The sequence below is a fragment of the Trichomycterus rosablanca genome, chromosome 9 (genome assembly GCF_030014385.1).
Source record: "Trichomycterus rosablanca isolate fTriRos1 chromosome 9, fTriRos1.hap1, whole genome shotgun sequence".
Taxonomy (NCBI): Eukaryota; Metazoa; Chordata; class Actinopteri; order Siluriformes; family Trichomycteridae; genus Trichomycterus; species Trichomycterus rosablanca.
In genome coordinates this window covers 35,230,129-35,245,872 of record NC_085996.1, presented here as the reverse complement: position 1 = coordinate 35,245,872, position 15,744 = coordinate 35,230,129, and the positions used below count along the sequence as shown (strand labels likewise).

Below are 15,744 nucleotides of genomic sequence, written 5' to 3'. Positions count from 1 at the left end.
AGCTGGGATAGGCTCCAGCAACCCCCCGCGACCCTAATTGGATAAGCGGTTAAGAAAGTGAGTGAGTGAGTTTAAAGATGTTCATAATAAAAATGTTGATTTAGTACATTAGTACATTTACATTTTCTGTGTTCTTGTTTGCAGGCTGGCATGAGGAGCTGGACAGGAAGCTTTCTCAGAACAGTTTGGGTGAAATGGCTAAACTGGGCAGTAAGACTACACTGAATCGCAGGGTGAGCTCATATGTGTCCATCTCAGCCCAAGAAAGGCATTTTTAATTGTTTTTGTTTCTCTAGCATCGCACTTTTCCTAGCAAAGCAAATAAATACATCATAAATGAGATGAATAAATGAAATATAAAAATATTCTACAGTTATAATGTAGTGTGTTTGTCTCTTTTCAGGACACATATCGCCGGCGTCAAATGCAAAGGTCAGTCACACGTCAGATGTCCTTTGACTTGTCCAAGCTGCTTGTTTCTGAGGATTGGTTCAGTGACATCAGCCCTCAGACCATGCGCAGACTGCTCAACATCGTGTCTGTCACTGGTAAGATTAAACCCAGATTGCTTTTTTCTAGTAACACGCTTCTCAAACATAAAATCCTGGCAGCCGCACTAATTCCATTCCTGTTTGTGCAGGGCGCTTACTGAGGGCCAATCAGATCACATTCAACTGGGACCGGCTTGCATCATGGATTAACCTGACTGAGCAGTGGCCCTACCGCACATCCTGGCTCATCCTGTATTTGGAGGAAACTGATGCGGTCCCTGACCAGGCCACTCTTAAAACCATCTATGAAAGGTACAGACCTCAAGCTGTGATAGCATATAGCCACAGTAGCATGTTTTAATAACGTAATTCATTTTCACCAGACTGACAGTTCTGCTTCAATGATTTGCTTAGTGGAATAGATTGCATCAGGTGTAGTCCAGGTTTAACCTGTAGCAAAATCATGTATGTTCGCATAATACTGAACATCCCTGTATGTGAAGATCACATGATTACATGTTGAGTGCAATTCGATGGATTTGAAATGTCCTTTTCCCTTTAGGTCTTCATAAATAAAAACATAATTTTGAATATCTATAATTAGATGGCTTCTCATTCACAATCATCATATTGTGTTGCTACTGGCTGCTTACATGCTTTTTACTGTTTCATAATTAAAAAAGTAATTTTGCAGCTAAATCCAATGTCTGCAAAAGCCAACTTCTTGCCCAGCATCACAAAGCCTGTATTGTTTAAGGCTAGTTTCTGTTTCAGCAGTTCAGAAAGTTCTGGAAGCTTATATTTCCTATGATTAAATTTGTCCTTAAAGGATTTTTTTCGTCCTTGATTTTTGTTACAGAATTTCCAAGAATATTCCCACCACCAAAGACGTCGAGCCCTTGCTGGAGATAGATGGAGACGTGCGGAGCTTTGAGGTTTTCGTTTCCTCTCGTACTCCAGTCTTGGCTACTAGAGATATCCGCACCTTCCTTCCCTGCACTGTCAACCTAGACCCCAAACTCAGAGAGATCATAGCAGGTAAGGAACCTGCAGCCACTGTTATCATTTGTATTTAGTAGGATTAAGGTCTAACCCTTTTGAGTTTTACATGAAAATGTGGGGGTGAAATATCAGAGTATTTCTGCTATCTATTGTTTGTATTTTTACAGAAATGCTCTTTGTCTTGAAGGAATGTCCTTTGTTCACCTATTACAAAAGCTGTAAAATGTTTACGAGTAATACTCTATGTCTCCAGAAGTATGTGGACACCTGATTATGAGGTTGTTTGCCATCACATTCCAAAACAACAGTGATTAATATGGAGCCCAAAGGTTTTCAGTAAGATTGTGGTCAGGGCTACTGGTTTTACTCCACAAACTCATCATGCACAGAGGCGCAGTCTTCTTGAATGCACGTCATTTGTTTTGTATATTTGGTTTTATACAATTGTGTGTGGCTGATACATACTGATGGGTGAGGGGTGTCCATTTATTGTTGACCATAACATTTATATACAGCTCAAAACAAATCCATAAAGAAAGTTGATCGATATTTGATGCCTTTTGTTCCCACTACACTAATTCTGTAGCGTTTGATTTTGTGGGAAATTGAAGTTTTTTTTCTTGGTCTGGTTGTGCCATTAGCAGTTATATCATGGTGAGTCAGGTCAATGACAGGCCCTATAAAGGGAAGCTGCAGTGTCCAAAAATGCAATTCCTGGTATACAGTGTGCCAAAATGACAAATTTTTAGAATGTAACTGCAAGTTTTAACAGTTTATGTTAAAATCTGCAATTTAAATGAATCAATACCCTTTTATACAAACATACTCTGTAGGTGCCTAGTAGTGAACTTCAGCCGCTTTGTTCCTCTCTCAATAGATGTGCGTGCTGCTCGCGAGCAGATGAACATAGGCGGGGTCACGTATCCCACACTGCCCCTGCAGGATCCTGCTGCCCGTCCCACATCCATCTACAGCCAGCAGTCTTCAGCCTGCTCGCCAACCGCCTCCTACAATGGGCCGTATAACGCACCTGGCGTGTCCCCCCAGCCCCACAGCGCCTACTACAGTGGCATGGTTGGCCCTCAGCACCCATTTTATAACAGGGTGAGTAACACTACAAAATGTCCTCTCTGCTCACAGCTTTGCTCATGGATAAACAGCTTTCTGTGACAACAGAGATGAGGATTAGAGCCAGTTACCATGTGGTCACATTTTCCATGTTCAAGCAGTTGGAAGAGCAAGCTTGAATCAGGTTTCACGCAGCTTCCTTTTTGTTATTGTTTTAAATGCTTAGGGCTGCTGTTGTATCGTAGGGTAGCTGAGAGAATGAATGGTCTGAATGACTGAAGATAAACATTTAGTCTGCACGCTGTGGCCTTCTACTGATCTATAATTGCCTTAAACAATCACAGTCTGCTGCTGTAACGATGACGGAAATCTAGTGGATGACTATCACCTCAAAGTTCCAGCTGTGATTTTGCCTAACATTTTCCACTTTTGGTTGATGATGAAAAAGGTTTTAATTTACCATATCCCTGAAAGTCATTATCAAATTTGTTTTCTATCATTTTCATTACTTTACGTCTATTTAAGTTGTTATTCCTGTATATAACCATGTTTGTTTGTACAGTTATGTGTAACGTGTGTGAGTGAGTGAGAGTGTGAGTGAGTAAGAGAGAGACAGGTGGACAAAGGTGGACAAATCACTATCCTGGCCATGCAGGCAAGCATGAGTGATGGTACATCACATGGCTCCTCATGCTGACGTCATATTAATGTTCATGGATTGTTAAATTTCTAGTGAGCTCATGTTGTGTAATGGTAAGAACCACGCTACTGGTAACAGCCGTGCCATAGTTCTGGGGGTTTGAATCTCAGGTCGGGCTCAAAAATACAGAGGGTGCGTAGTGTTATGTGCACCCAGTCATTGAAGGGGGGGGGCATATCAGTGCACCCTTAGTGCCAGTTCCAGGAGGGTTGCATCAGTAAAGGTATCTGGCATAAAAAAACTGTAAGTGGATAAATTATCTGCTGTGGTGACTCCTAACAGGAGCTGTCAAAAGGAATTGTTCATCATTGTCAAGTTTGTATATCAGTACTGTGGCTACCTGAATGTGCCTTAAGTTACCTGGAACTTGATCATTCCCTAATAATCTAAAAATAAAAAAATAGAAGTGAGTGGGAGAGCAATACATGAGTAACATCTCAACCTCACCAACCAATGTGGATTTACATGTGGGGACCCCTAAACGGGCCTTCACACCACCTATGGGACAGCTCGATCATCCAGGGTGGTTCTGTCGTGATGCCCAGGATGTGGTGTAATGCTGGGTAAGTTCCCAGTAAGAGATAAAAGTATGCAAGCATCTCACACCTGTAGAAATCCGGACCGGACAAAGCCCATCATCTCAGTTTCAGAGAAAGAGCAGGTTGCCAATTAGAGGAGTTGGTCAGTATGTGAGGGAAAACCTGTGATATATGAAAACATTCCCACCTTGGGCGAATTAACCCTCAGTGAGGTCCAGGTGACCTGTCAATTAAGAGGAACTGACACGTCAATTACCTGCGCCTCCTTGCTTCCTCTGCTGACCATAATTGGCATGGCAGATGAAGCAAGATTCTGCATCTGGTCCCAGTTGCTCCTGTTATAATAACCTGAAAGTGGGAAGGTGGGAGTGAGAAATCAGTTGCCTGGAAAGCTGGCTGAAGGATTTCTGATTTGTCCACCTCTGACGTGTATAGATGTGTGTATGAGAATCCCTCGTTGTGTTAAAAATTTCTGTTTCATTTTTCATTTGCTAAATTTGTTTCCTTTTCCCAAACTCCCAGCCTTATTTTCCCCACCATGTTTACACGCTGCCTCGGCACTACGCTGGCAGTTTCCATTCCGCTCACATCTCTGCACCTCCACGTGTACACATTAAAGCACCATTTTCCAGGGAGCCTGGTACTGCATTCGTAAGTACTGGAACTTTTGCCTTAGATGTAGACTGGTTCTGATGTTGTTACAATCATTGCACCTGTTTTGCTTTCACAACTTTTATACCTACTGATGTGCTGTTTATTCACAGCTAATTCTTGTCTAAGTCTGTTTACCAGGATGTGTTTCTCCTCTGTTTTTGTATTAATGGCTTTAAATAGAATTTGAAAATGATTGCCATAAGGTAACTATGTACAACTAAGGCCCTACTTAATTCACGGGAGTGAAAATCGCAACACAGACCATTACTGGTTAATTTGCACTATGAGGCGTCCTAGCAATCCTACGGCAATTCAGTTAGCAATCACTTTGTCAAAATGTCTAAAATGTCAAAGTGTAAAGTAGCTAAAAACACGACTCGGGTAACTGAGTTTGGAAAACTCCCAACCAGTTCTGTGGGGTGTCAAAACATGGATGAGAATTGTTGTCTTTGAAACCGTCGCTGGATGTTTTAGGTTTACATTCAGCATTTAAAGTAGGCCGTACTGTGTATTGTAGCTTGCATTTATTTAATCGTTCAATGTATGAGTGTAATTTTATGACTGCTGTGAAATGTGGCACTTTTTGTAAAAGTATGTAAAAAAAATCTGTGATTTTTGAAAAGCAAGGTCTGTGAAATTAAGCACATTTTCCCGTGAATTTAGTAGGGTCTTATGTAAAACCAATAATAAGGTTTTCCACAAAACTCACAGCGCTTTTAGAGACAAAATTCTGAGCTTAAATGTTACACCTGTGTTGTGTGTCGGAGCACTTAACTTCCTGCCGTCTGTTCAGACTCGCATAACACACAGTTAATGACGTCAAGCACCAGCTGTCTTAATGCTCACCAGAGCCTGTAGTGGAATAGAAGCTTCATCTGCTTTGGCGAAAGATTCACCTGTTTCCTTAGTCTACTTTACTTCCTTTTATATGTGGTTTATATGTGGTTCCCTCACCTTCCTTATTTCATTTGTCTTTTTCCTCCTCTTCCTTTCTCGGTTGAAGCAGTGTAAGGTAGCGTCTATGGAAAAGAAGCAGGTATTTAACCCCTCTAGATTTAGCTTACTGCTGCTGTGCTGCCCGGTCATGCTTCTCTTCCTTAAAATGCTGCTCTCCTGCTCTCACACACTCTTTCCTTCTGCATCACACACCCCCCTTCCAGCATGCCCTGTGGGAACTGGTGAACCAGGGGTTTAAAGGAATACTGCTGCTGTTTTGAACCTAATCAATAACCACAATCCTTGAGCATTTTGGGTATTATTATTAAATAAATACAGTACATAAAACAAGTTTGGCTTGAACTGCAGCACTTGCTGGAAACAAAAGTGGTGCATGTGCACTGAGGGTAGGTGAGGGTGAATCTCAATTCAGCAGTCTGAACACTCTGTAGTGCTCATGTGTGTATACGGTGGCTAAGTGGGTAGCACTGTCGCCTCACAGCAAGAAGGTCTTGGGTTCGATCCCCAGGTGGGGTGGTCCGGGTCCTTTCTGTGTGGAGTTTGCATGTTCTCCCCGTGTCCGTGTGGGTTTCCTCCAGGTGCTCTGGTTTCCTCGCACAATCCAAAAACATGCAAGTGAGGTGAATTGGAGACACTAAATTGTCCAAGACTGTTTGATATAACCTTGTGAACTGATGAATCTTGTGTAACCTGTCATGAACGTAACCAAAGTGTAAAACATGACGTTAAAATCCTAATAAATAAACAAGCAAACTCATGTGTGTAGAGATATTTAGCTCCACTCTCAATTCAAATCAACCTTCAGCTGTTGAGAATTCAAACAACCTTTTTAATCAACCGGTTAATCATTAACATTTCTAGTAGAAATGGGAAACCCACTATCTGAAAAAGTGTTGCAATTAAAGCCTAAGAATGGTTGTTGCATCTATTCATCATTTGCATAAATACTTATTGCCCCAGCAACTGTCGTTTAAATTTGCCACATTTATCAGGTGCTTTTATACAAAGCACCATACAGTTGTGATTGTATACAATCCCTGTAATTAAGGGTTAAGGGCCTTGCTTAAGGTAACCCGTGGCAGTCCGGTACTTTTACCGCTGAGCTACTAGTTTTAAGTTCATGTTTGTAGCATTCACACAAGTGTTACAGATACGGTAGAGACAGGTTAAAAACACTGAAGTATTCCTTTTCAATTATTGATTAAAACTCCTTTTCCTTCTGTCCTAGCAAATTTCATTACCAAAATATCTTTAAATTCTACCTCCAATGCTGCCCTAATTCCTCCACAAATGCCCTGCACCTGTTATATAGTAGGATCTGTACTATAGTCGCTTCTTATAGAAGTTACTTCACAATGTAGAGCAAATGTAGTAAATCTACACTATCCATGCTTTCTAAACTCTTTTCTATTACACATGATTATAATCAAGTTATCATTATCATTAATTAGATTAGTTTTACTAACTCTGACATGCACTCATTGGCCACTTTATTATCAGCACCATGCTAATATTGGGTTGGAACCTTTTTTTGAGACAACTGACACTCACTGGATCCTTTTTGTTTCTTTACACTCTAGAAACTGTTGTATGTAAAAATTCCAGGAGATTTTTGAAGATTAAGATATGCCCATCTGACACTAACCACACTGCGAATGATGTCAAGGTTACTCGGTCACATTTTTACCCCCTGTTTGTATGTTGGATGTGTGAATCGTACTGCTGCCTCATGACTGGCTGGAGTTCATAATAAAGTGGCTCTTGAGAGTACGTTTAGCTTTTGATAGAAGTCTAAGCTTACTGACACTAATACTCAAACACTTTACTTACTTTTCCAAAACACTTTTCCTCTCTGAAGGTTTTGATGCTTAAAAAAGCCTAAAAATTCATCAGCAGTTCCTTTAACAGAGATAATCAGGCTTTGCTTTTGAGCCCTCAGTCTGCATTTTTCATGCAAGTACACACATTTGTCAACATAGACCTGTTACTCTGTATGTAGTGTGTAGCAGATCCCACTCACAAACACTAAAAGTGTTTGATGTAGCTCTGCCTTGTAGGTCTTTTCCCTGTAAACTTTCGACATCATCTTCACATATTTTAAGACATTATTAAATGGGCAGTCAGGTGATGTAGCAGTCTGATGTGCTAGCCCAGAGGTCCCAAACCACTGGGCCATGGACCGGTACCGGTCGCACAGAAAGAATAAATGATTAGAGATCCTACATCAGCAATGAAAACACTGCTTTTATTTCCAACACATGGGTGTTTATTGTCTCATATCACCCCCAGGTGGAAGCAGCGTCTCGTGCAGCGAAAAAAAAGCTCATTTGTGAGCAGTATAGTTTTTTTTATTTTATATTTATATTATATTTATTTTACGTCCCCCCCGATCTCAAGCTGTCCATACTCTGTCTGAGGTAGGGAGGTCGACTGGGCTTCATTGCTGCTGTACAATTACGACCTGTGAAAACCCCACCAGTAGTGCAGGCACCTTAATCAGACGGCAGAGTTTGTTGGTATTTGTGTACGCAGTACGGCTGTAAGACTTCGCCAATGGCAGGTGAAAAGATGTGGCTGGTGAATGTGAGCGTGTTGAAGGGTGTGATTAATAGTCTCAACTTTCCTAGGCCAGCATGGGAGTGGTATAATTATTTCTTTGGTTGCACAATAGTTGGAAATGTTCAAATAAAAGTACATGGTTTAAAAAGTAGCTTGATTTTAACTTGAACGTGCATCTTGTTTTTATCCACCGCACATCTTTCCTGTTAATTGATTAATCACACACATGACCTGTTTATACTGTTAGGCTTCTATCTTTTAGAAGCTTTATCTTTTGCTTGTTCAACTAACTTAAAAGTAAACAATTAATCCCTTTCTGAGAAATGATCACACAATTGCCTATCCTGTAGATAGCTTGGGCTGTATCAGCATTAAGCACAGTATTTACACCTTTCCCAACCTGCTTTAGCTACCTCTGAGGGTTTTTGACACCATAATTAGAACTGCATAATGAACAGAATCTGATTTGCTGTACCTGTGTTTGTTTGCATCAGGGCACTGCGTCTGTGGTGTCTGCCACTCCATCTGTGCTGCTCAGCTCCATGAACACTGATATGGTGTGTGAGCGGCTTAAAGCCATAGAAGGTATCGACCGAGCCATGCTAGCCCAGTACACTGCCACCATCAAGCAGGTATGATATTAGAGTTTATATGTGTGCAGAAATTATTACAGTGCTTTGACAATATTGTCTTTATTGTTACTGCAATGCTGATAAAGCTGTAAAATAAATTGATGATGAGCAATTTAAGTAAGTAAGTACAGTGGTACATCAACTGGTTCTGGGACTTGGAGTTTCAAGGTATTTTTTCACTATAATGTATGGGAAACCAAATACAATATAAAAACACTGAAGTACAATTAAAAAACAGTTACAAATCAATAAAAAATACAATACAACCTTGTGTCTAAAAGTGTATCATCATTTGGTGAATCATTTTCATTTTATATGGGCGTTTCCTTACTTATGAGACACCCTGTACGAGGCATTGTAACCAGATAAGGAATATCTATTGATAAACTATTGATGTTGATATTAACACAAGCTATTTTGTTCCCATGCTTTTTAGTGTAAGTGAAAAACATTTAGTTCTCTTGATGGTCAAAATTGGCAAAACAGAAGAAAGAAAGAACAAATGTACTTTTGATTTTATACATATTTACCTTTTATACCTACCTATATCTATTATTAACATTCTGTAAATTACTGTGGTCCTAAACTGATATTTTTATTATTTTTAATTAAAGACTTGTACCTTTCATCATCAGAATTTGCTCTTTTACAGGCCAATGTCAATGGACGAGTGCTATCACAGTGTAACCTAGATGAGCTAAAGAAGGAGATGAGCATGAACTTTGGAGACTGGCAGCTCTTCAGAGGAACAGTATGTGCACTATTTTAAAATAAATAAAACCACTGATAACTGTTGTTTCTAAAGTTGTTTTGAGCTAACTAATAAGTTACTTAAACATACAGTGCTTATTTTTCTTTCACCACAAATAAAAAAAATATTTACTGGTTTTTTTTTTTTAATAAAGCAAATATTTAAATACTACATTTGGAACCAGTTCACTGATCCACACTGTGCCAAATACTGCTTTTGTTTATGCTTCCAGAAAAAGCAGCTCTGATACTAAAGCCTTTGCCAGCTGCAGGTGTATTGGGGGGTTAGTTTGTGATCAGTGCCAGCTTTTTCTTTTCTGTAAGCAAATTGTGAAGTTGCCATCATCCCCATGATGATAATTGTCATAAACATGCATTATTGTTTTTTGTGAGGTCGGTAATAGGTCTAATACATGTCCAAAGAACATAACAGATGAGCTATTCATGAGCTATTGTAAACCAAGTGTGATAAACACATTATTTTCACCTGTCATTCACACAGACAGGACAGACTGGACAGAATGGCTTTAAGATGTCCAGTCTGTTAGGTGCAGAAAAATACAAGAAAAAATGGCCAAATGCTAATAAAAAACAGTCTAAATTGATGAACAGATCGTACCCAAGACATTCACTGTAACCACTTGATAAGCAATTAAATAATTTTCCCACAAGAAAGTTTAAACCACTTAACAGTCTTATTCCTCCAACTGTGAAAGAGGTTTTTGGACCTGGATGTGCAAAGCTGATTTGAGCCAATGCCCACTGTTATAAGAATCACTACATGAATACGTTTTACTTGTCTATGAATCCCAAAGGAAGTGTAAATGATTAACAAAATTAAATGAATTACCCAGTAGTGCACCACTGGTGAGATCTCAAGCTTTTGAGCATGAGTCTTAGGTGTGCTATTGACCAGCCAGGCATTCTTACAGACACCTTTGGCTGTGCCTGAGGGTGGGATGGATGAACAGGCTCTTCATAGGCTGCTGCAATTGTGGCCTCTGCTGACTGATCGAGGCTCCTACACACACAAAAAACTGACTGCTGTTATAAAACCAGAAAGTGCTTTAATAAAGTAATGGTTTAAGGGTTTGTATATTTATGCATCCACATTATTGTAAGTTTAATTTTACTTTAAATTGCTTTTCAGTTAAATTGTACAGATTGTAGGTCACATGACAGAGGCTCCGAAATTATTCATTATCTGATATGATTTATGTATGTATAGCCCTATAGATTTTAATTTAGGAAAGCTAGAGGAGCTTTCAGACGGAATGTGGGTTGTGCTATGTTGTGGAGTTGTGAATAATTGTTCTAGGTTTTGCTCTAATGGCATCCTGATGTTACAGGTGATGGATATGTGTCAGTTGGAGAGCCAAATCCTGCACGAGGAGGCTCCGAGTGAGCAGGGCAGCGTGGTGGGTCCCACAGAGCCTGTCAGGCACCGCGGGGCTCCAGGCCATGGTGGACCTGCCAACACTGACTCCTCACCCATGTACAACTTTAACCTGAGCTTTGAGGAGCTTTCCAACGTTGGACTGGAAGAGATTCAAAGGAACCCCAATCCTACATGGATGGTGAGTCTTCTTAAAGCTTTAGGAGGACGTTTACATTCACACTAATAATCGGATCTTTATTGAAGTTTATTGGATCATTATAGTTTAGTGGTTTAGGAACTTGACTAGTAAAGGGAAGGTCACTGGTTTAAGCCCCACCACCACCAAGTTGCTACTGTTTGACCCTGGACCAAGACTCTTAACACTCAAATGAAACAGTAGTAGTCTAGCAGGTAGAGTTTTGGGCTATCAATCAAAAGGTTGGGAGTTCAAATCCTGACTCTGCCATGCTGCCACTGTTGGGCCCTTGAGCAAGGATTTAAATGCACTTTGTGAGTATACAACCACTGACTCAGCCCACTCTATCCAATCCGTTATTAGAAATAGACCATCGTAGGACCCCCACTGATCAGATATCAGATGGGTGGTGGACTGTCGGACCTGCACTAATTCCAATGTGGTAATAAAATAGTAGTTTGTGTTATCTTGATTTTAGTCTACCAGGTACAGCGGGCGGCACGGTGGCTCTGTGGGTAGCACTGTCACCTCACAGCAAGAAGGTCCTGGGTTCGATCCCCAGGTCCTTTCTGTGTGGAGTTTGCATGTTCTCCCCGTGTTCCTCCGGGTGCTCCGGTTTCCTCCCACAGTCCAAAGACGTGCAAGTGAGGTGAATTGGAGATACTAAATTGTCCATGACTGTGTTCGATATAACCCTGTGTGAACTGATTAACCTTGTGTAATGAGTAACTACCGTTCCTGTCATGAATGTAACCAGAGTGTAAAAACATGATGTTAACAAACAAACCAGGTACAGCAATGTTGTTTGTAATTTTTGGGAAGGCCTTCAACAAAATTTGTCTTCTGTAGGAATTTGTCATGCTGGCACAGGTCCTTACATACTTCTGTCCATATTGTATACATGCATGTAAAATCTGGTCTATTGCAATTATCCAATGTGTATTTTAACACACTAATTATCTATTACGTCCTTTGCAGGGCACTACTCACCGCACCCCAAGTATGTCCAGCCTGAACTCTATGGAGTCGTCCAATGAAATCTGCAAGCTAACTGACAAGCAGCAGGCAGAGTACCACAACGCCTACCAAGAATACATTGCCTCAATGTCACAGCTGGAGACCGGCAGTGGAATGGAGAAGCCTGTGCAGCCCCATCCTAACCAGTTCATGCACTCCAGCTCTGACGACAAAAATAAAGATGGAGGAGACCAAGATGGACGCAAGTCCTACGCCAAACGAGCAGGTGGAAAACCATCGGTGGATACCCCTGATTTTGCTTCCAATGATGCCACTCTAGATCCCATCAGCGAGGAGGACGAGAAGGTCGATCACGGCTCCTCCAAGTCTCTGCTCGGACGCAAATCCTCTTCAGATAAGTTGGGCATCTTTCAGAATGGCGACCTTAAGCTGAAAGCCAATGGGGGCCTGCGCTACCAGAAACTGACCAGCGATGATGAAGAATCAGAGGAGTCCGATAACGCCCCATTGATCAAGGAGGCTAGAAAAGCAGAAGCCAAACGCACTGAGAATGAAGAATCATCTTTAGCCAAGGGAAAGGATTATCTCTCTGAGAGCATGCTGGATAAGAAGGACTCCTCTGATTCAGGTGTCCGCTCTAACGAAAGCTCACCCAATCACTCACTGCAGGATGAAGAGGCCGACCTGTCGCAGTCAGAAAGAACCAACCTGATCGAGCTGGACGAGGACAGCCTGGAGAGTAAAAGAGGTCTGCCCAACAGCCTGAGCGGCCTCCAGGATCCAGCTATTGCACGCATGTCCATCTGCTCCGAGGATCAATGCAGCCTGCTGGCTAGCAGCCCCGAAGAAAGCTGGCCTTCGTCGAGAAGCTACAACCTGAACCGCACGCCCAGCAACAACACCCTCAACAACAACAGCAATGCTCAGCAAGGAAACCGCCAGCGCCAGCCCAACGAGAGCTCCAAAACCACTGGGAGCGAGGTCATTGTGGCCCCCGGATCCAACACCACCTCCTCAACCTCCACCACTCAGAATGAAAATGTGCGCGTAGTGCACCTGAAGAGAGGCCTAAACCCGGGCGACCCACCCGAGATCCGCACCATCACTTCTGATGCAGTCATCTTTAGTGAGGAGCGAGAGAGCATCCTGTAGGGACCCACCCTGGTCTCTGCAGGCTCTCCTTAAGATTTCAATGTGTGCTGCTGCTCAGTAGGGTTGATGATACGGCACATCACGATACTTTAATATTTTCAGTCGACACTGTGTGTATCAATTAATTTGGCTAGTTTTCCTAACTTGATACTGAGTAACAGCCAGAATAAGACAAAAGCGCTGGCCTATTAGCCAGATTTGCCATGGTTTTTGATCCACTTACAGATTATATGCAGTGGCTGCATTTGATAACTGTCACGACGCTGATCGTTTATGTAAACATCAAAGCAACATTATGTATCAGAAAAAGGAAATGATGGGATTATAACACCCCTAGTTAAAACTGACTTAAAACTTCTACCTAAAGGCCGCTCAGGTGGCGCAGCGGTAAAAACACATGCTGGAACCAGAGCTGGGATCTCAAATACATCGTATCGAATCTTGACTCTGCCTGCCGGCTAGGCTGAGCGGCCACATGAACAACGATTGGCCTGTTGTTCTGATAACTAATGCAATTACGACCTCTGCTGGCTGATTGATGGCGCCTGCAAAGAGATGAGAAAAGAGTGCTCTCAGGGTGTGTCTCTCCGTACACAGTGCTGAGCTGCACTGCACTAGTCAAAGTGTAGGTGATAAGATGCATACGGCTGCTGCCCACGAGTCGGAGGGGGTGTGGGTTAGCTTCGTTCTTCTCAATCAGAGCAGGGATCGGCATTGGTGGAGAGGAAGCATGACGCAATCGGGCAGTTGGACGCACTAAAAGGGAGAAAAAGGAGGAGAACTGTCAGTTTCACGCTAAAAGTAATACACACTATTGTATATGAATCATCACACCTGCCGCAGTCACGCACAAGTGAAGCTGATGAGAACAAATAGCATTAAGTGTTTGGTAAGAAGTTTTAAAGCTGAACGACTTCTTGATTGTCCAAATGGCTCATGAGTTTCTCTGTGTTCATGTAATCACAGAAATTGTAATCAACACTTTAAAGCAACGTTTGTCACTGTGTCTGAAAACCTCAACATTTCGGCAGTTTATTAGCTGTAAATCTTTTACACGGTTACTCTCATTATAAGAATCCAAACCCATACCATTCTAATGTCCAACCAGTTTCTGGTTACAGTAACTGTAATGTTATAATATCACTGACACCTGATAATACACACAATGTTAAAGTATATTAATGTATCGTGATATCAGTGTATCACTCAGCTCTCCTGCTCCCAGCTCTTGGTGTTCGGTGTTGTGATGGTGATGCATGCACAGTGAGATGTTCTGGAGTGATGTTCTATTTCAGTGTTGATTAGTGGTAGTTTATCCACTGTAGTTTACTTGTTTATGCTGCCTGCGTCTTTACTGCGTTGTATTACCACTGGTCACTTTTAGATTCAATGTCTACGTTGAAATTGTATTTGTTATTTAATTATGATTTAATGATATTCAGACATAGTATTACTGCATCTGTCTATTGAACAGTGAACGTTTTGAGCTTTAATTGAATGTTTAACTGACACTTGGTTAAAAAAAAATACACTGACCATAAAGTACCCCTGAACTTAACTACATCATTACAAATGCTTGAAACCATAAAACACGTTTTAACCAGTTTGTCTGTTATTCTTTGGATCTGTCGCAGCCTCCTTTTTTCATTTAGTCAAAATTGTCTATTCGATAATGACAGAGACCTGATGTTTTGCTTATTTTGGGGAGGGGGGGTTATTTATTTTAACTTTTAAACCAGAACACAACCTCATATTCTTTGGTTTTGGTTTTCTTTGCGTCATTTATTTATTTGATGTACGTTTCCTTCCCTCCCTTTTCAAGCTCCGTTGGTGATGGGTAGGGTGGGTGAGCTGGTGAGGCAGAGTAGTCTGTTCAACATCTACCAATGTTTTCATTTGAATTCCAGCTTGCCATTCACCAGCTATTCACTGTTTTACATTTCAGCTGAAAAAACTGAAAAGACCAGAATAAATATGCCAATTATTATATGATTGTGCTAACCGGAAATGTTTAGATACATGTTTAGCCATTTTTGTGTGGTTAAAGGTGGCATTAAAGACAGCATTCTTAATCTAAACATTTTACGCTTTTATCCAGTGCAAATTAAATACAATGCAAGCAACTGAGGGCACTTGCATGTGGTTGGGCTTGAACCAGTGACATTTTGATCAACACTCTGGTACTTTAATTGCTACCACTGCCAGTTTTTAATACAGCTGTTCAAAGACATGTTCAGGGGTGCTTTAAAGAACCCATGTTTACCTTTGTGTGAGATGTTGAGTAATCCTAATCAATCATGCTTACAGTTCCTCACCTGTGAATTCTGTTCTGTGTTGTGTTTGTACTGTGTTGGTTGCATGCTCAGTGTAGAAACGTTTCTTAGACATTTTAACCGCAGGACCACAGTAACAACAGCATCCTCTGAGGTTCTTAGTCTTTTATGACTAAAAGTATTAACGCTTCACTGTGGATCCTGATCTAGTTTTTATGAAAGCCTGTAGTGGAGGATCAGTAGCAGTAGGCGCAGTCACCTGCATGTGTCTGACTGCATTACATGTCAAAGAAAAACAGTTTTAGGAGTCGCATGTGCTGTGCTAACGTCTGTGTAGCTGCTCGAATCAGAAAAGTAAATGTTGTGACAGTTGTCCTGTTGAAGGAAATAAAAATAATACATAAACGAGTAACAA

The 15,744-nt window shown here is 41.2% G+C and overlaps 1 protein-coding gene across 8 annotated transcripts in view; it reads left to right on the top strand.

Moving 5' to 3' along the window:
* The window catches only part of kidins220b (kinase D-interacting substrate 220b), a 33,744-nt gene extending 18,000 nt beyond the window's left edge, over positions 1–15,744 (top strand). For 2 of the 8 annotated variants that reach the window (XM_063002314.1, XM_063002313.1), the window contains exons 20-30: positions 145–233; positions 404–548; positions 641–803; positions 1,351–1,529; positions 2,371–2,597; positions 4,323–4,451; positions 5,461–5,490; positions 8,465–8,602; positions 9,255–9,353; positions 10,702–10,929; positions 11,905–15,744. In XM_063002314.1, coding sequence (XP_062858384.1) covers positions 145–233; positions 404–548; positions 641–803; positions 1,351–1,529; positions 2,371–2,597; positions 4,323–4,451; positions 5,461–5,490; positions 8,465–8,602; positions 9,255–9,353; positions 10,702–10,929; positions 11,905–13,056 — 2,579 coding nt within the window. In that variant the 3' untranslated portion in view covers positions 13,057–15,744. Of the gene's footprint in view, positions 1–144; positions 234–403; positions 549–640; positions 804–1,350; positions 1,530–2,370; positions 2,598–4,322; positions 4,452–5,457; positions 5,491–8,464; positions 8,603–9,254; positions 9,354–10,701; positions 10,930–11,904 lie in introns of all 8 variants that reach the window. The other 6 variants (XM_063002311.1, XM_063002312.1, XM_063002318.1 and 3 more) reach the window with 4 other exon arrangements.